General features: G+C 39.0%; 4 protein-coding genes across 6 annotated transcripts; all 4 read left to right on the top strand.

Annotated features, from left to right (window-relative positions):
• Positions 1 to 16: 16 nt before the first annotated feature.
• On the top strand, positions 17 to 9485 carry LOC147923672 (nuclear pore complex protein NUP160). Its single transcript, XM_087493934.1, has 26 exons — positions 17 to 441; positions 542 to 806; positions 888 to 945; positions 1112 to 1269; positions 1362 to 1447; positions 1569 to 1673; positions 1808 to 1905; positions 2350 to 2467; positions 2565 to 2747; positions 2866 to 3052; positions 3142 to 3707; positions 3856 to 4018; positions 4109 to 4383; positions 4515 to 4702; positions 4905 to 4981; positions 5107 to 5465; positions 5778 to 5846; positions 5931 to 6237; positions 6394 to 6513; positions 6937 to 7045; positions 7125 to 7193; positions 7295 to 7421; positions 7938 to 8045; positions 8485 to 8625; positions 8940 to 9113; positions 9213 to 9485. The coding sequence occupies exons 1-26, from the start codon at positions 94 to 96 to the stop codon at positions 9255 to 9257; spliced, it is 4503 nt and encodes a 1500-aa protein (XP_087350060.1). The 5' UTR covers positions 17 to 93; the 3' UTR covers positions 9258 to 9485.
• A 78-nt stretch (positions 9486 to 9563) lies between these two features.
• LOC147923673 (uncharacterized) lies at positions 9564 to 14368 on the top strand. 3 transcript variants are annotated; one of them, XM_087493937.1, is made up of 15 exons: positions 9576 to 9766; positions 9846 to 10067; positions 10168 to 10239; positions 10366 to 10564; positions 10669 to 10799; positions 10963 to 11170; positions 11282 to 11355; positions 11444 to 11578; positions 12037 to 12168; positions 12392 to 12547; positions 12658 to 12891; positions 13201 to 13367; positions 13450 to 13564; positions 13662 to 13742; positions 13981 to 14368. In XM_087493937.1, the coding sequence occupies exons 1-15, from the start codon at positions 9638 to 9640 to the stop codon at positions 14203 to 14205; spliced, it is 2280 nt and encodes a 759-aa protein (XP_087350063.1). In that variant the 5' UTR covers positions 9576 to 9637; the 3' UTR covers positions 14206 to 14368. The 3 variants fall into 3 exon arrangements, with proteins under 3 accessions (XP_087350062.1, XP_087350063.1, XP_087350064.1); XM_087493936.1 differs by having other exon boundaries at positions 9564 to 9766; positions 10963 to 11355; XM_087493938.1 differs by having other exon boundaries at positions 9588 to 9766; positions 10142 to 10239; positions 10963 to 11355.
• On the top strand, positions 14288 to 18914 carry LOC147923674 (ATP-dependent RNA helicase DEAH13-like). Its single transcript, XM_087493935.1, has 7 exons — positions 14288 to 14609; positions 14710 to 14873; positions 14961 to 15021; positions 15104 to 15406; positions 15490 to 15705; positions 15796 to 17304; positions 17397 to 18914. Exons 1-7 carry the CDS (start codon positions 14541 to 14543, stop codon positions 18783 to 18785), a joined length of 3711 nt encoding a protein of 1236 aa, XP_087350061.1. The 5' UTR covers positions 14288 to 14540; the 3' UTR covers positions 18786 to 18914.
• Positions 18915 to 19204: 290 nt separating this feature from the next.
• Positions 19205 to 19730, top strand: LOC147923675 (uncharacterized). The gene has a single exon (XM_087493942.1). It carries the CDS (start codon positions 19305 to 19307, stop codon positions 19575 to 19577), a length of 273 nt encoding a protein of 90 aa, XP_087350068.1. The 5' UTR covers positions 19205 to 19304; the 3' UTR covers positions 19578 to 19730.
• Positions 19731 to 20434: the final 704 nt, after the last annotated feature.

Raw genomic sequence — 20434 nt, forward strand, 5'->3', positions numbered from 1 at the left:
TAAAACTTTCACATCTGGATTACTTGAAAAAAAACATTAGTTCGTCATCAATTTTTTTTCTGGAAAGAAGGTTTAGGGTTGAGAGAGAGAGTAATGGAGGAGAATCGTCGGAATTCGTCTGCCGGTATGGAGGTTCCTGTTGCCGGCGGCGGAAATGTAGTCAAATGGATCGAGATATCTGTGCCTTCTCCCTCTACTAATACTATTGTTACTAATTCAAGTGAGGACGATGAGTGTGTTCAGCTTCCTTCGTCTGAAGACTACGCTTCTAGCTCTGTGATTGGGGAACCTCCGATATCTTTCGTTTGGAGAATCAACAAGACGAGTCCTAATGCGATCGAGCTTCTTCAACTCTCTGCTAAATCGGGATTTCCGATTACTGGGCTGCGTTTTGTCTTCGCTCAGGCTCTCTCTCCTTTTGCTTTTGTATACGCTGATGAGGTTCGATTTTAACCGTCTTCTGCATTTTTTGATCCTTTGATTTTATTGTTTTGTTGTTATTGTGTGTTGAACTTGAAAGATATGGAATTGAATTTGGCAGGGTAGTGATAGTGGTCGTCTTGTCTACTGTCTTTACGCTCTGACACCGTCTGGTGTTGTCTACGTCCTTCAACTCTCGAATACGTCACCCTACAAGTCTGGCTCAGTCTTCCCGCTTGATCATCTGATTCACTTAGATGTTCGTCCTTACTTGAATGATGCTCGTGTTACTAGCGTTTCTGCATTGCCTGGTTTTATTTTTCTTGGGAGGTCTGATGGTTGTGTCTCTTGCTTCCAACCTGTCAAGTATTATCAGAATTCATCAGGTAAGATTACTCTGCAGTAGCATAGTGTCTCAATTTTGATGTTTCTTCCATTCTCTTTTTCATTTCCTTGTATCTTATCAGGTTTTCACCATGAGCTGCGTGATGATACCGGATTTGGTCGTCTATGGGGCTTCGTAAGGTATGTCTTGTAGTACAGTTGTTAGAAAAAATGTTATCGTAATACTGCTTTACTTTACATATTTAGAAGAGAGAAGCAATGCTAATGTTATCTTTCGCTATGTGCTGTATTTTATTTTCGCTCTTGTGATGTTTATCTCAATAACCTCTTATGACGTGAAATGCAGGGGAACAGTGGTTGCAGCCGTGCAAGATTTATTTGTATCAGAAGTTCATGGAAGAAATTACATATGTGTTCTTCATGCTGATGGGGCATTACGTGTCTGGGATATTTTGAGTTATAGCAGGGTCTTTTGTCACAGTATAGCTGCTAAGAACCTTGAGGGTAATATCTGCTAGTTCACCGGTGACCATTAGCTGACGTTATTTTATTATCTTTTGCCTTTGTTTTGACTTTTTCTCATGCGTCTTAACTAGGGGTTATGTGTCTGAGGCTATGGTTGGGCAAAGCCGATTACGATTCTGGCTTCATTCCATTAGCTGTCTTGTATAGGAAGAGTATGGTAAGCGTTCGCAATCAGTATTTTTAATTCTTTACAACTGACGGATTGACTTGACTGGGGCATATATAAAGTTATTTTATATTGCATTCTATTTCGAATAACCTTTTCCCAATATTTGAAGGATGACAGCATGGACGTGATCACTGTATATGGCCTGTACTTTAGTTCGGTGGATGGAATAGCTTTGTCTCTAGATTCTGGATTACAGAATATTCCAGTGGAAGAGGTACATCTTTTGGGCTCATAATTGTGACACATACTATCATGTATTTCTTTTGCTCATTACTATGTTGAATTTTCAACTCCAATATTTTTCCTTGGCTTGCAACTTTGTTGAATTTGCACATCCTTAATTTGCAGGGGAGATTGCGGGATGTCAGATTTACATCCGACAAGATCTGGATTCTTAAGGCCGATGAATTGACATCTCACATGTTGTGCCAGAAATCTAGCACCATGTAAGTTCAACAAGAAATTTTTCTGCTGACTTGGTTGAGATACTCCGTACTCCATGTAAAGCTTGCATTATACATGCTGTATTAGAGGTTCTGCTTATATGTGTGCTTCTGGTTTCTCTGGTCCTCTGTAGCTTTGAATCTTTACTATCATTAGTGTAAAATATACTAGGTGAATTTCCTTGTGATGAAATATTCTTGGAATCTTCTTGAATAAAATGCAAAACTCTAGGTGACCTTCCCAGATATTGCTTACCGAGATGGGTTTCGAAATTATTTTAGTACGTTAGGTTGAAAAAGATTGTTGGTTTCTAAACTGTGGAGGCAATGTGCTGCTCTAGTGTATCATTATCATAGTTGTTGTGCTAACTACTACAGATATTCTAGTGTTCACTGCTTTCTTGATGGTTGATAATGCTTTATTTTGAATTGTTTTCTTTGACCTAGGGAAGCACAGTCTTACACTTTGCAGGAAGACTACATTTCTGAACAGCTATTTCTGAGTTCTAGGAGCTCTTCACATGAACTTCTTTTGACAGCTCATTCATTGTTTTCATCTGCAAAGGTCTTTATGCTAAAACTAGCTTTCATTTTGTTGAACAAACTTTGTATACAATAATTTGTTTGTTTGAATCCATTTTAACCTATGTTGCATTCTGCAGGATCAAATTATGGGATTCATTTCATCGATCTTCTTACGCAGGCTTCTTTGTCCTGGAATTTTTCACAATGTTTCCTTGCGTCTAACTTTACTGAACCACAACAAACACTGGACCGATTCTGAGTTTCAATCTTTAAGTCTTGATGAGCTTACAAGCGAGATTCTTTTACTGGTTGAGCATGAGGTTTGGTTTTTGTTAAGTTCTAGAACACCTTGTAGATACAATGTATACGATGCATTCTACTGATAGTTGGCATGAACTCTGGGTCATAAAAGCTGAAATATGCCTTTTCTTATGTCAGGTTACGGCTGATTCTTCTATTTCAGTTTTTCATTGGTGGAAAAACTTTTGTACATGCTATCTCCATCATTGGTGCAAGAATAACGAACCTCGCACGTTGCTGGTTCAGTCAGATGTTATTGGTTTAGTTAGAAACAATTCTGTATCATTGTTTTTTAGATTGGAGAACTCTGAGAACAGCCTTGGAGGTATGTAAATATATCTTGTATCTAGAACCAAAATTTCCTTGTTTATTTCCAATCGCTTAAGACTTAATACTGTATTTTCCTTTTGATAGGTTCTTCCTCCGAACACAGCAACCTGACTAGCTTAGGCTTTGGTGTGCCCCACAATGAACATGAAATTCTGGCAGAGGTACTAAGATGTACTTCGAAGATAAGTAAACAGTGGGGTGGTGCTCCTTATGCCATGTATTATGAATCAGTTACTGGAAAGGCAATTATCTCATCTGATGAAATTGTTCCTCGCTTAGTTAATATCCTTGAGTCGGGATATTCTTCGTCCATAGGTCAGCGTACGTGGTCAGATCTTGGTGCTGATAGAGCATGGGAAAAAGAGCTAGAAACTCATAAAAATCTTAGAACATTCTCCATTGACATGCTATTGTCTCTCTCTGCTCTATGTCAACGGGCTGGATCATGGGAAAAAGTTTTTACTATCATGGAGCACTATTTGCAGTATTTGGTCCCTAAGAAATCTATGCAAAAAAATGAGGGTGAGGCATTATCTGATATCTGTAGTTCTATCCTCGTTCAAGCTACTTCTCAGTTTGTAAAGGTGATGTTTGAATCTGCCTTTGACATCTTCCTACTCGTCAGCTATCTGCTTAACATTGCTGGGCAGGTCAGTTCCCACTGGGTATATTATTGTCAAGATGTATTCCTTAATTTGAATTAGTGTTGTTTATATTTTGATACTAATGTTACATATTGTATATTTGTGATCATATAAATATTTTAAACTTAGTCATTCATTCTTTGTCTTTCTGCAGGTTAATATGTCACAGCAAGACATATGCAAGCTACGGCTTGAGTTGCTTCCGATGATCCAAGATATTGTCTCAGAGTGGCTGATCATCCTTTTCTTTGTAACCACTCCAGCTGAGTCAACTTCTATGGAAGATTTCAGCTTGAAACTTTCATCTCTACAGATTGGTAGGTTTGTTGTCCTTGGAAAATATTCTCCAATACTCGTACCTCATTGCCAATATTTCTGACTGGAAAAAAATCATTTCTTCATTGCAGATAGCAGCATTGACAAAAGATCATGGAATGCAATGCTTGGGAAATGTGGTTTCTCATTGGCGTTTATTCTTCTCTTTAGTGACCGAAGTTGCATTATGGACAACCGCTTTAACTTGGGATATCTTCCGAGTTCACAAATCATTACAAGTTTGGTGCAAAACTTTATCAGCTGGATTCGTTATAGTAAAACAGGAGAGGACTCTTCTTCACTGTTAAGACGCTCCACTGAGCTTACTCTTAGGTTGATTAGGAATGGACAATCTGATGCTGTCGAGGTAAAACTTGTCTCAGTTTCATTGACGGACCTTTTCCAACAAGAAAGTTCTATTCTGCTAACTGCTAGTTGACTCAATTGCTGATTTCTCTGTTTTGATTTTTTTCTGTATATTCTAATTACCTTCTCAAGCGAATCCTTACGGTTGTGGAGGCAAGTTTACGTGGGGAGAAAACATTTGGATGTTCTCAAGATACGAGTGGAGATTGGTGCCTACTTCAACATCTCCGTGGTTGTTGCCTACTGGACCAAGTACAACGTGGAGCATGCGGGATACTAAGAGAGAGGAAGATAGTTGATGCCATCCGCTGCTTCTTCAGGTGCTTATTATTTGGAGTTATTCTGAGAATTTTGAAGCCCTGTCTAAATACGTAATGTATAAATTATATATTGTGGCAAGGCAAAATATGTGGCTATCCTCTGCCTTTTCTCTTCAATGTCTCCGGTTCATTTATTTTCTTAAATTACCACTTCAAGAACATTTTTCTTCGTTTTTCCTAATGTTACCCTGTCCCATTGTAGAGCTTCATCAGGTGAAGGATCCTGGAAGGCTTTGCACAGCTTGTCTAAAGAAGCAGGATTTTCGCCTGCCACAACGGGTAAGCTCCTCAAAGAAACTTGTTCTTTCTCTAGTTATTCGCCAGTTCGCATATTATTACGAAAACCAGGCTTTATGTCTTGCAGATTCATTTTTTCCTTTGTACTCTCTGTTTGGTTGAAGCAGGTCCCAGTATCTCAGGTGGTGCTATGTCTAGTGCGACATGGAAACTTCATTACTATGAGTGGGCTATGCAAATTTTTGAACGGTACAATATAAGTGAAGGAGCTTGTCAGTTTGCCTACGCAGCCCTTGAACAAGTAGATGAGGCCTATAATTTCATAGAGAGCACTGAGGAATTCGATATAACTAAAGCTGCCACTTACACTAGAGGAAGACTGTGGGCAAATGTTTTCAAGTTCACCTTAGATCTGAATCTATTGAATGATGCTTACTGTGCTATAATTTCAAACCCTGATGAGGAGATTAAGCGCATCTGTTTGAGGCGCTTCATAATAGTTCTATTTGAATGTGGCAAAACAAAGGTAAAGGTTAAGAATGCTCTTCCTCTCTTTTCTTTTTCCGTCTATGCTTCTGGCAAGTGGGGACCAATACCCCAAAAACCCTTTTACTCTGTATTGTCTGGTACCACGAGAACATTTCACAGATCATTATCACCATACATATCATAAACCGTATAACTTGTGTGCAATGTCTCGTTTTGGTAGGTGTATGTTTGTCTGGAATTAAACTAATTATGCTGTTGTGGGTGCTGTCGTCAATGCTCAGGACAAAGATGTTTGTACTACCATGACTTTCAAAGCAAATTTCCATGAATATTTCTCTTTTGATTTCAGATCCTCTGTGATGGACATCTACCTTTCATCGGCTTAACAGAGAAGATCACCCAAGAGCTTTTTTGGAAGGTATTTTGTGGAAAGCAGAGTAGATTTGTTTCTGCCCTTGGTATATTCTTTACTATTATTTCTTTCATTCTCTACGATTTGTAGGCCGGACGTTCTGAAATAATGATGAAGCCGAATCCATACAAGCTGCTTTATGCTTATGAGATGAGAAGACACAATTGGCGAATGGCGGCAAGTTACATGTATCAGTTTTCTGCTCGTTTGAGAAGCGAGGCAGCATGCAAGGATTACAAACACATGTCCCTGGTTTTGCAAGAGAGGCTTAATGGACTTTCTGCTGCTGTGAATGCATTATCTCTTGTTCATCCTGGGTATGCTTGGATTGATCCATTACCAGAAGAAACCAAACGCTATCCGATTAAAAAGGCTAGAATATCAGAAGGAGAAAAATGTTAGTCCTCACTACCACATATTTTACTTGTGTTTTCTTATTGAGATTTAAATTTTACGTTATTGTACTAACCACAATCTATGCCCTGAAGCATCATTTTGCTTTAATATTTACCTATCACTTGAATAGCGACATTTTGAATTACCTTTTCTGCAGGTAATGACCAGCCCAAACGGGAGCAGAGTTGCATTGATATTGAGAAACTCCAAAACGAGTTTGTTTTTACTACTGCTGAATACATGCTTTCTCTGAAAAATTTCGGGTGGACATATTCAGGTAAAATTGTCTTCCAATTCCTCCATGGTCTGTTTAGATTTTACAGTATAGGGTAGGCAGCAGTTGGAACTATGAGTAATCGGTGCTTTAGAACTAGTTAAGAGGCTTCTGCGACTGTAGTCTGTCAGAAAATTGCAGAGTATGTTCACCCCAAATGTGATGTGAGGAAATAAAGAGCTTGATCTGTTGTCACTGTTGAAAGGATTAAATATTGACAGTTTCCTTTTCTTTATGAGGTAGCTTTTGTGCATCGTTAGTTTAGACCTGTCTTCCATGGCAGACTGCTAGGTGGCATGACTGTGTTCTATACAATTTACCTAAGGCAGAATTTGATTCCAGAAGGGTTTCAGATACCCTGCTGATTGTTTCGAAGTCATCTCGTACAATCATTTCTATAATTATGTGTTGCTTTCTTTACTTCAGGACTTGAAAAGCCACCATCGGATTTGGTTGACCTTCTCGTCCAGGCAAACTTGTATGACATGGCATTCACTGTTGTTTTAAAATTTTGGAGTGGCTCAGCATTGAAAAGGTAAATTTCTTGCTTAGTATTTGCTGAAGTCATATTCCTTGAGAACTACGTAGGTTTAAGAATTACTGCTTTTTCTCAGGGAGCTGGAAAAGGTATTTGAGAATATGGCAATTAAATGTTGCCCTGCTAGAGGAACGTTGTGGACATCGTGAGTGGCTTTTCCTTAGTTGCTTGGTTTTTCATTGATACGTGTTGACTTGCCTGGCTTATCAAACATAGCACTAATATATATATTCATTTATTTTACAGAAATGAACTCAGGCCTAATCTTATGTTAACATCTAACGATGAAGAAGTTATTCATTCGCCTGATAGAAGCCCTGCTGTTCAGGGCACTAAGTTGGCCGGTGACTGGGAAATTCTTGAGGTTTATCTGGTCAGTAACTTCTGAATCTGTGATTGCAAATATAGTTTTTGTTGTTGTTGGTATCTAGTTTATTCTACCTCCCGATTTTGGGAGCATTGAAAAGTGTTGGAATGTCTTCGTGGGCAGTATTATTCCGGAGATAGGTCCTTAGTTGCTCTGAATCTAAATGGTTGTGAATTCTGATGCAACAAGAATGCATCCTGGATTGTAGGCATATCCTTATATTAATAGTATTTTGGTCACTAAAACCAGAACAGCGTACCCTATTTTTTTCACAATTCCTGTCAACGAGACCAGCATGCTTTGTCGCTATCCTTTTCTAGTAGTGTAATTGGTTCGCTCATGTGTGCCTGAAGGCTTGTAATTGGTGCTTAGGGCTTGGGGAGTTTGGAATTCTTCCTTTACTGGGAGTGTAATTGTATTTTTCACTTAGGAAATGTGCTATGTTGCTTGAGGGCTTGATCCAGGTTTTGTTCATTGTTTGTTCCTTGAAATAATTTGTGTATTGGATATGTATAAATGCAGAAGAGGTACATAGACATACATGCCAGGCTACCAGTTTCTGTTGCTTCAACACTTCTTCAAGCAGATTCGTGTATCGAATTACCTCTCTGGCTGATACAAATGTTCAAGGTAATATTTTGGATATATGTTAGCATAGTCTTAATGGATCATTTTTAGTATGCAGTATATAGAGTTTAATTCATTTAAGTAGCTTTGAATTCTTGGCATGAAATTTTGAATTTGGTTTTGCTACATCCTTGATCGAAATAATTAACATGCGTGAACAATGTTGCATTAGTAAGCCTTTTTGATTCATTAATAATATATCTGAGCTGCAGATTCTATAGTAGAGTTATGCGTTGTTGCTGTTGTATATCATCATAAATCAAGACAGTGTCAGAGATGTTTGGCACAGCATGCCTACTTAATGTTGAAAGAGATTGTATATTATATCTCAATGGAATTATTGTTGTCCCTTTCCATTTACACCAACCTTGGAAAGAAGCAATTTTGTAAGGTCTTTTATCCTCTGGTTTTATTTAAGATTAGTTTCTTGTGTCTTCGACAGGACGGTCAGAAGGAAAAATCTTTGGGAATGGCTGGGAAAGAAGCAAGTCCTGCTTCTTTGTTTCAGTTATACGTTGATTATGGGCGTCTTACAGAGGCCACTAATTTGCTACTTGAGTACATGGACTCATTTGCATCATCGGTAAGTTATGAACTATCTGTGGAGACTCTCGCTACAGGATAAGTTTTCTCCATATAAGGATTTGTAGCTTTGCTAGGGCTTTACAGCTTATCATGGTCGAACTGAAAGTAATATAACAAAACTTAGAGAATGTTTAAGTTGCAAGAATCTCACAAAACAGTAAAACAATTAGGTTGCAGATTAATACCCTTAAGAAACATTGGACTAAGCATGAGATTGCATTTGCATTGACATGTTCTTGTTAATACTCTCTGATGAGCATGACACAGAAGTTAGGACTGAATAGCCTTGGTTTCTCCCTTGTGTAAAAACAGAAGCCAGCAGAGGTATTGAAGAGGAAAAAGGTATCAGGGGTTTGGTTTCCTTATACAACAGTGGAAAGACTCTGGTTGGAGCTGGAGAAAACGATGGACTCAGGAAGGATGTTGGAGCAGTGCCAGAAGCTTAAGGCACAACTCCATCAGGCGTTGCTCAATCACTTAAAGCTGGTAAAAATTTGCAATAATGATAATCAGCAGAGATGCAAATTATGTTTGATCAGTCTAATAAGCAATGTTTCGTTTTTGTTTGTTTTTGATTTGTTTCAGTTGAAGGTTGATTCAAATGATGCTGTATCTTCTGCAACCGGTTGAAGAAAGTGGTGAATTGGAAAAAAAAAAAAAAAGGGGCCACGTGATTGATCTGTGTGAATAATTGTATCAGGGTTTTGCTTTTTGTTAGTCTTAGTCAAAACAAGTCTCTTCTATGGGCTCACTGTTGAGAAAACTCGACCAAGATCTCTTTATTTTTTTTTCTTTTTTCTTTTTTTACATGGATACAAAATTGAAAATCCAATACAACCGGTTTTGGATTTGTTTTTAGTGGTTATTTCTTCAATTATAAAAACTGGATTAAACCAATTTAATCCGAACCGAACCGAACCGAACATTACTCGTAGAATGGTTGTGGCAAAGAAAAAAACTGAATTCAAACGGAGAGTTGAGGGAGGCTTTTTGTGAGTGAGGAGGCAACAATGGAGAAATTGAAGTCGCTGATTCCTGAAGATCTTCTCCAAACAGTGAAATCGAGCAGCGACGATGATCTTCTCACAACTACTTCTTCTCTTCTCCGTTTGTTTATGGGTCTTCCCCAATTCCACCAAGTAGGCGTACAAAATTACCCCAAAACCTACTCTTCTCACAATTGGAGTTCTCACAGCTCTCCTTGGTTTGTCATTTCAGGCGGTGAGTGAGTTAGCTGATCCTGATTTGGGCTGCTGTGGGAAGAACGAAGAGACATCTCTGGACTTGAAACGACGAGGAAATCTCAGCTTTCGCAGCCGGGATTTTCACGACGCTTTGCGTTTCTACTCTAAAGCTTTACGCGTTGCTCCTCCAGAAGCCATTGATGGAGACAAGAGCTTACTTGCTTCTCTGCTTCTGAATAGAGCTAATGTCCTTCATGTATTTAACCTCTCTTTTTTTTCCTTTTACCCAGTTCCATCATTGAATATCTAAAGCTTTTTTCTCTTTTGTAGCTTCTCATATATGTTTTATGTCTTAGAATCTTGGGCTGCTCAAAGAGAGCTTACGGGACTGCCATCGTGCTCTCCGGATTGATCCTTGTTATGCTAAGGTCTTCTTATATGCTTACTAGTTCCGTTCTTATTGCTACAGTTTTAATTTTGGATCTTTAAGAGATTTCAGCTTTCGATTCTGCCATTGTCACTCCAGTTTTCATTGATCCCTTTGTGTTTGTCAGGCTTGGTATAGGAGAGGCAAACTTAATACTCTTCTTGGAAACTATAAAGATGCGTTCCATGACATTACTGTTTCTATGTCGCTTGAGTCATCGTTGGCAGGGAAGAAGCAGTTACAAAATGAACGCAATGCTATTTCTGACTACCAGAATAAGCAAACATCGGAATACGAATGTCATTTAAGCAATTATGCTGGCGAGGGTGAGATTAGAACCTTCAGGATAATTTTTTGGCTATGAATTCTTCTATACTGAGTTTTAGACGGGATTTCTAAATTTTGACCTGTCTCGGTTATTGGTCTGTAGATCATCTGCCAACTGTGCAGACGGAAGTAAAGCTGCGTTGTGTGTCGACAAAAGAGAAAGGAAGGGGTATGGTATCAGAATGTGATATTGAACTAGCGTCTGTGATACATATCGAAGAACCTTTTAGTGTGGTATGAGTTGTGATACAATGGGTTTTTTAAAAACGAAGAGCAGCCAATTTTTAGATGTTTTTAGCCTTCATTAGCTTCTGTAACAAATGAAGATATTAATTTTTTTTTATGCTTTAACATATACATTTTCTTTTGTTACTGAACATGTTGATGCCACGTACAGGTCATATCAAAAAGTTGTCGGGAAACACATTGCCACTTTTGCCTGAATGAGTTGCCTGCTGATGCTGTTCCATGTCCTTCATGCTCAATACCTGTGTACTGCTCAGAGTCCTGCCAAATTCAATCAGGTGGAATGCTGTCCACAAATGAGAGGGATAAGCACCACGTTTTTCAGAATCTACCCGATGATATCGTTGAGCATATCAAAGGTATTACATCAGCTGATATATATTATTCTGAAAATGAGTGCATTCAAGAACACCAGCATGAGTGTCGTGGAGCCAATTGGTCTGCTGTACTGCCATCTGATGCTGTTTTAGCTGGTCGAGTTATAATGAAATTGATAAATCAAGGGAAAGCAGCTACGGATCTTTCTAACCTTCAGGAGATATTAGTATGTCCTTTTACTGCAAAGAGTTTTCCATCGTTTGCAATAGTCCAGCAAATCCAATAATGGAGCGACTATCCAATGTCTTCTACAGGAACTTTCCCATAGCTACTCTATGATGAATCCAGAGATCAAGTTGGAGTTGCATCTACTTTCCATAGTATTGATTTGGTGCCTTAGTAAATCAAGCTGCCCTGATCTTTCGGTCTGTGAAGCTGCTGTGACACAGGTGTGTCCTCTACATCTCCCTCATTGACCCAATCAATCTCTCATTGAAGTTAACTTTGCTCTTTAGAAATTACGCAGGCTCTGACATATTGACTTCAGTAATTGTTGGTGACTTAGGCTTATAAGATATATTTGCATACATAGATGATCAAGGATGTTTGCTTTTATGATCTTTTTTCATTGGACTTTAGTTTACCACCTATCGTTGGGATAATCAATTTTTTAAAAATGGTTTTTAATTTTTGGATTATATCTATCCTCATTGCCCAAAACCTTTACTGCCTAAAACAATATTTATATGGTTTTCTCGATGAGTTCCTAATATCATGAATTTATGGAGAAGTATAGCTGTGTACATGACGCCTGTGCAACATTATGTTTTGGCATTGTTCTTCTTTTTCTTTTCAAAATTTACATATGAGGTGTTGACCGCTGTCTGGATTTTTCCTCTCTGTGTAGACTATCATACTGCTGTCACAAATCAAGGTGAACTCTATAGCAGTTGTCCGCATGAAATCCAGTGGCGATTCTTTTAAATGCATCCCATCTGGAAACGTCTCAGCAAAAGAGCAGATTCAGAGTTTAGAGCAGGTTTGTCTTGGCAGAGTTACTGATTGTTAGAATGTTATTTTATGCCCTTTCTCACTTAGAGAACTCATTTGGACTAGGTATTACCACTTACAAAGATGCGAACTATCTATAAACTGCTATTCTATAAAATTTGGTGAGCGTCCACCATGGGAGGTTATGACATACATTGGTCCGTTCTGAAGATCTCTTATTCTTTTGTCAATTATTGTTGTTTTATCCACAGATCCGAGTTGGTCAGGCTCTCTATAAAACTGGAAGTTTGTTCAATCATTCCTGCAAGCCAAACATCCATTTGTACTTCCTTTCACGTGGACTTGTTGTGCAAACAACAGAGTTTGTTCCCATGGGTTGTCCCCTTGAACTTTCATATGGTCCTGAGGTATTTTTGTGATCCTCTTGTCTCTATTTGTTACCTTGTTCTGTATCAAATATCTTCTGAGTGCATTTGAATTCCATACCTTTTTAATGAGTATGCATTACAATTCACAGGTCGGAAAATGGGATTGCAAAGATCGCATTAGATTTCTTGAAGAAGAATACTTTTTCCATTGTCGGTGCCGTTGTTGTTCTCAAATTAACCTATCTGACCTAGTTATAAATGGGTATTGCTGTGTCAATACAGACTGTACTGGTGTAGTTTTGGATAGTAATGTGGCCACATGCGAGTCCGAGAAGCTAAATCATTTTTTGACTGCTCCAAAAAGCCTGGATCATCACACTCAGGTAATCTGATATATTTTAATCAGGGTTTAGCTTCCGTGCACTTAATAGAAAAGAATTCCCTGCTGTTAATGAAGGTGTTCATTAGTCATTCTTAAACTGCCAAGTTAGACAGCTCTACTTTCTTACTGAAAGCAGAATTTTTTTCTGCTGCTCAATTCCTCTTGGAGTAGAGCGATGAAACGTTTCCATGGTGTTATGACCATTGTAACTTTAAGCTGTTATCTGTTTAAGGATTTAGGCAATGTTTCTTAACGGCATTCATTACCACCAATATAGTTGAGTATGGGTTTAATTGTGTTGCTTTCACAGGTGTGGGATAAGGTGCATACTGATGTTGAGGAAGTGGCTTCAAGTTTGTTCAGTAAACGGAGAGGTTCCTTTCATATAGAACCTGAGATATGTTTGAAATGTGGTTCCCGCAGTGATATAGAAAATTCTCATGCAGCAGTGAACAAAGCTTGGAATCACTTAAGAAGGTGCCTGGGTTCTTACTTGAAGCTTCAAGTTAATATTATTGTGAAGTTTCTCTGTAACACTTGGATCTCTTGAGTGTGTCAGGGTGGACGAGTTGAAAAATTCAGGGCAGGCCAATGTTTCTCTATTATCAGATTGTTTAAGGTCCATTGCCGTGCTTAGAAATTTCCTTCACATGTATAACAAAGACATTGCTGATGTGAGTCAAGTTCCTAAGCCTTGTTACTCCATATCGCATATTGTGATTAAGCCTTGTCCTCTCCATGACTTACGTTTCAAGAATTTTGTATGTTCAGGCGGAGGATAAGGTTGCTCAGGTCTGCTATTTAGCTGAAGAACTGCTGGATGCAAGAAAGCATTGTGAAGCATCCATTAAGGTAAAAAAAAAACCTTTAATATACTGATACTGCTTCGATTTAGACCACAAAGTGCTTCAATGATTGGCAATGGTGAGAACAGCTGGTTGGGTTGTATAAAATATGAAAACTCCTCGAGCAAGCGAAATCCCTCAAAACCACCGTTAAAAAACTTTTATTTTGTGCGTGTAAATCTCATTAACCCCAAGTGGTACGGGTGAGAGATGTGAGATAAAAAAAATTTGGTGTTTGGTGGCAGATTCTGAAGAGGTTGTATGATGATGAACACGTGGTGATTGGAAATGAGATGGTGAAGCTTGCGTCCATTCAGCTAGCATCAGGTGATTCAAGTGGAGCATGGAAGACAACAAAGAGATTGTCTCAGATATTCTCCAAGTATTACGGGTCACATGCTGAGACTCTCTTCTCTTATCTCCCATGTCTTAAGCAAGAAGCTGCCAAAGCTGTGAACTTGTCATCTTAACCTACAAAGTTTGTGTTGTAACTTGTAATAGCTGCTTTTGTAAATACAAAAATATTAGGGCGGTTTGATTTGTGCCCGGTTTAGTTTCTGGTCCTTGTCCGAAACGATATCGTTTGTTTGAACTTAGGGTTTTAAGTTTTAACAAGTGTTTTTTTGGACTTAAGTCGCGAAAACGACGACGTTGACGTTTTTGGGCAAAAAGTTTGTTGTATCTCCGACGCGGTGGTTGCTGTTAATCAGAACCCCTTTTTTAAAATAGGTTTATCTCTCTCTCTCTCTCTTGTCTGAAGATCCGATTAGCTTTTCGGTAGGGGTCGATTCGATTCGGTAGGATTATGGCAAATGTAATGGGAGACGATTGCAATTTAGAAGTAATGCCACCAAGAAAGAAGAAGAACAATAAGGTAACAAAGAAATCCTAATCAAAACCCTTTCTTCCCTCAATAAGATTTTTGGGGGATTCTAATTGCTGATGAGATTTTGGAATTTGCTATGCATGATAAGCTGAATTCAAATAAGAACACGGTTTCGAGAACATCCCGGAAACGGAAACTGACTTCAAATAAAGAAACGACGGTAATGAGCAACTCTCAGAAACGGAAGCTGAAGAAATTGGCGGAAGAGAAAGAGAATGAAAACTTCTATGCATACACTGCCGCGGCGTTAGAGTATGTCATCAACGCTTCAATTCGTAAAAATTATTTGATTTTTTTTCTTTTATTTCAATTTTGGGTATATTGAATTTTTATACACAGACAGTACAAGATACCTGAGGATATATCATCGCTTTTACAATCGTCAACAGTTATAGGCAGAGTAAGTCAGACAGAAAATTTTCTATCTTTTCATGTTCTGATTCTCCGTTTGTGGTTTGGTTAAAATCTTTGTTTTAATTCAGTCAGCGACAAAGCTGGAGAAACGTAGGAGAGCAATGGAATTTTCTAAAGCTGGTTTTGTGACTGAGCTTTCTGATGAATCAGCCGACGACGACCAGCAAAAAGACGATGACCATGATTATGATGACGAAGAACATGCTGAGATTGATACTCCTACTTTTGTAACTGATCCTCAACTACTGGTTGATGATGAACTCAGTTCTGTTTCTGCTCAAGATACTAGTAACAAGCTCGTGGTAGACGACACTACTTTTGATATGATCCTACATCGTGATGATGATGGAGAAGAAGGCTCACAAAGAATGGTTTGTCAACTCCGAAAGTTTCTTGTTCACCTACTGTATATTTGTGGTTTGATTGGTTCTAATGGGTTTCCATATTAAAATAGGACGAGGAAATTGAGAATGAAGATGTAGCTGCTGTACAAGGACCTCGTGTGCCTGCCTTTGTAGTTCATGTTACAAGACCAGCCGAAGTTGAAGAGACGAGGAAGGATCTTCCCATAGTAATGATGGAGCAGGAGATTATGGAAGCTATTAATCATCACCCTACGGTTATTATTTCAGGACAAACCGGGTGTGGTAAAACCACTCAAGTTCCTCAGGTCAGTTTGTTTCTGATACCTGAGTTTATGGTCTCAGATAGGCAGGCCTTTTTATATACCTAATCTAGTTTATGTTTCTGGATCTTTCAGTTCCTTTATGAAGCTGGTTTTGGTTCAAAGCAATGCACTTCTCGAAGTGGGATTATCGGGATTACCCAACCACGCCGTGTTGCTGTCCTTGCCACTGCCAAGAGAGTGGCATTTGAGCTTGGTGTTCATCTAGGTAAAGAAGTTGGTTTCCAGGTTAGGTACGACAAAAAGATTGGTGACAACTCCTCTATCAAGTTTATGACCGATGGTATTTTACTTCGTGAGATTCAGAATGACTTCTTATTGAGGCGTTACTCTGTGATAATTCTCGATGAAGCTCATGAAAGAAGCCTGAACACAGACATTTTAATTGGGATGCTCACTCGAGTCATCAAAATCCGACAGGAATATTACGTGGAACAACAAAAGAGTCTTCAGTCTGGATGTGCGGTAACCTCAGAACACCAAGTTATCACGCCACTTAAACTTATATTGATGAGTGCGACATTGCGAGTGGAAGATTTTGTATCGGGGAAAAGGTTATTCCCCAAGGTACCTCCGCTTATAGAGGTTCCCACTCGACAGTATCCAGTAACTATACATTTCTCCAAGAAGACTGAGATTGTTGATTATATCGGTCAAGCTTATAAGAAAGTGATGTCAATTCACAAAAAGTTACCACAAGGAGGAGTACTTGTTTTTGTGACAGGGCAGAGAGAAGTTGATCATTTATGTGACAAGTTACGTAGTTTTTCAAAGGAATTTGTTGTTCAAGCTGCTAAAAGAGATGCTTCCGCAAAGAAGAAATGCGATGATGGTTCTTTTGGTGGTATTGACATGAAGGAAATTGCTGAAGCATTTGATGATGGCTCCAACAATCAAAATTTCAGGTTTAGCTCACATGAAGAAGATCCTTCCGATATTGGTGATGGTAGCTATGATGATGATTTTGAAGAAGATATGTATGAGTCTGATGAAGACAGCGACTGGGAGACCATTGATGACAGCTCTGCATATCCATTTGTAGAGGAAGGGAAGCTTGATGCTCTTCGAGCAGCGTTTAATGCTTTGTCAGATAAAAATGGATCCGTATCTGTTGAGACAACGAAGTCCATTGCAGCAGAGGATCAAGAGGCTGAGCAGGAGAAAACCTCATTTACTCCAGGAAAATTACGTGTTCTTCCACTTTATGCAATGCTATCTCCAGCTGCACAGCTTCGAGTGTTTGAGGAAGTTGAGAAAGAAGAAAGACTGGTGGTTGTGGCGACTAATGTAGCAGAAACTTCTCTGACTATCCCTGGTATAAAGTATGTGGTTGATACAGGTCGGGTTAAAGTGAAGAATTACGATTCTAAGACTGGTATGGAAAGTTATGAGGTAGATTGGATTAGCCAAGCTTCGGCTAGTCAAAGAGCTGGAAGATCTGGACGAACTGGACCTGGCCACTGTTATCGTCTCTATTCATCTGCGGTTTTTAGCAATATATTTGAGGAATCTTCGCCTCCTGAAATCACGAAAGTTCCTGTTGATGGAGTCGTTCTTCTCATGAAATCTATGAACATTCCAAAGGTAAGACGTTTGTAACCACTATTGTCAAAGGACTAGATCTCTTTCTTCTCTGTATGTCTTGATGAATCTTTGCGTTTTTCTATTGCCAACAGGTTGAGAATTTCCCGTTTCCAACTCCGCCCGAGCCATCTTCTATCAGAGAAGCAGAACGATGCTTAAAAGCTTTAGAGGCTCTAGACAGCAACGGAAGGCTAACATCATTAGGAAAGGCTATGTCTCACTATCCCATGAGTCCACGTCACTCAAGAATGCTTCTCACAGTCATCCAAATGCTAAAAGAGACCCGGAATTACTCACGCGCGAATCTTATCCTTGGATACGCGGTTGCAGCGGTAGCCGCATTGAGCTTACCAAACCCTTTGATAATGCAGTTTGAAGGAGACAAGAAAAACGAGTCCGAAGATGCTAGCAAAACCGTCAAGCAAGACGAGAAACAACGGAGAAAGGAGCGGAAAGAGAAGATCAAAGCCGCACGGAACAGATTTTCCAACCCGAGCAGCGATGCTTTGACTGTAGCTTACGCATTGCATACCTTTGAGGTCTCAGAGAGTGGCACAGGCTTCTGCGAGGCAAATGGACTGCATTTGAAGACCATGGACGAGATGTCTAAGCTCAAAAATCAGCTTTTGCGACTTGTTTTCAGCTGTTGTAAGCTCTCAGAAACCGAAGACTGTTTCTCATGGAGTCATGGGACTATACAAGACGTGGAGAAGTCATGGAGAATCACCACATCGTCATCCTCAAAAAGCCCTCTTCTACAGAACGAAGAAGAACTGTTAGGAGAAGCCATATGTGCGGGATGGGCAGACCGTGTAGCCAGAAAGACCAAGGCGACAGAATACCAAGCATGTTCTGTTCAAGAACCTGTTTTCTTGCACCGCTGGTCGTCTCTCATAAACTCAGCTCCTGAGTTATTAGTCTACAGCGAGCTCCTACTCACCAACAGACCGTACATGCACGGAGCTACACGAGTGAAGCCGGAATGGCTAGTGAAGCACGCTAAATCTCTCTGTGTGTTCTCCACGCCTCTCAAGGACCCGAAACCATACTACTCAAGTGAGGAAGATAGAGTTTTGTGCTGGGTGGTGCCAAGTTTCGGTCCTTATAATTGGGAGCTTCCGGCTCACAGTGTGGCAATAACAGAGGATAGAGACAGAGCAGCGGCATTCGGATGCGCTTTGCTTCAAGGAGAGGTATTGCCTTGTTTCAAAAGGGTTAGGTTGTTGTTGGCTGGGAAACCTGAAACGTTGTTGGAAAGAGAAGGTTGGGGTTTAGAAAGAGTTGGGAGTTTGGTGATAGCTTTGACAGAGAAGAAGATTGATAGTTTGGAGAGTCTGAGAAAGAGTTGGGAAAAGAACCCGAAGGTGCTTTATTCAGAGATTGAAGTTTGGTTTCAGAAAAAGTTTCGTCATCGTGTCAAAGAGCTTTGGCAAACAATGCTAAAAGAGGCTCATGTTAAAGAAAGAGGTCAGGTCAGATGAGGTAATTGTGTGTTTAGATGTTATTTCACACATTTTAAACCCTTTTTTTTTGTTTAATTGGAACTATCTCAAAAAAAGAAAAAAAGAGAAAATTTTGATATTAATGGTGAAAGTTAATTTTTAATTATATATTAAAATGTGTAGAGTTTGTTAAAAAAAAAAACATTTATTATGTTAATACATATCACGAACACGTAGACGACCCAAACCAGGTGCGCATAGTTGCGGTTACGGTAATAAAACCACTAATCCAGGATACGTGAAAAGACAATATTATCTCTTATAAAGTTTTTGTTCTCATGCGGACACAATGGTAATTAACTAGCCTCAGACAACATAAACTTGGAGAAAACCAATGGGAGACAGCATCTGGTTTTGACTCTAACCAGCTGCATTATATAAACAGACTCCTCTCCGTTCTTATCTTCTTCATCTTCAAACTTCACAATACACACAATTCACTATTTACAAGAAAGCAAAAGATTTTAACTTCTCCAATCAAGAAAGAAAGAAAAAAAGATGGGTTCAAGGGGCAAAGCATGGTTAGTAGCTGCAAGCATTGGAGTCTTGGAAGCGTCCAAGGATCAATTAGGCATATGCCGGTGGAACTACTTGATCAGATCTGTGAATCAACGTATCAAGAACAACGTGAGATCCGCTTCTCAGGCCAACAGATACTCTTCTTCGTCTACCACCGCCGTTGTAGCTTCCGTTAAGGATGATGTTAAGACGAAGCAAGCTGAGGAGTCTCTTAGGACGGTTATGTATTTGAGCTGTTGGGGTCCTAACTAGTTTGAGACAGGATCTCTTGTTAGCACTGTTTTTGCGATGCAAATTATATGACAGGATTCGTTGTCTAGCTAGTAGATGGATGGATGCATAATGATAGCTTGTACATATTGTTCATGATTCTAATAGAAGATGGATTTGCGATGCTGCTATAAAGTTTTATCATGTGTGTATATATACAACTCAAAAGACTTTTACTATTTCTTTCAAACTACTCTTAGTCTAGTATATTTATATGAATAATAGTAAGTTACAAGGGGCTTGAACAAAAATAAACTTACATAAGAAAGGGTTGTCTGTCAACTAGTGAAAATCAAAATTGATAATTACGTGTCTTCCGATAACTTGATGGTAAAGAAAGACCCTGTTGAGCCTCTGTACTCCATTCAAAATTGATAATTGCTTGTTTTAATGTATCAAAAGGAGTTAAAAGAGTCATTTTCGTTTAGTGGCTGCATTGTATATGGAAACTATCTACTGTTATCATCTATACTTATAAAAAAGCCTTAATCGGCTCTTTTAATCAATCGATTAATCTAATCTCAAAGATTACATAACTGAATTCATCTTGATTCTAGTTACCTGCTGCAACTAAGCACAGTTATGATTAGTCTATGACCCCATTGATTGTCTCCTTTACCGATGATAGGAAAAAGAAGTGATCCTCTGTATTAACCATGAATGAACCGTTACAGTGTTTACGAAAGAGCTTCTAGACGGAGCTAGATCATAACTCTCTCTCTCTCTCTCTCTCTCTCTCTCAAAAGATTCATACATCTCTGTAGTTTCACACAAACAACATAAAGAGACTAATGTATTTGCAAATCTTATATACAATCATCTCTCTTTTTTTTTTTAAC

Source organism: Camelina sativa, chromosome 17 (assembly GCF_030686135.1).
Source record: "Camelina sativa cultivar CO46 ecotype springtype chromosome 17, ASM3068613v1".
In the NCBI taxonomy this organism is placed as follows: domain Eukaryota; kingdom Viridiplantae; phylum Streptophyta; class Magnoliopsida; order Brassicales; family Brassicaceae; genus Camelina; species Camelina sativa.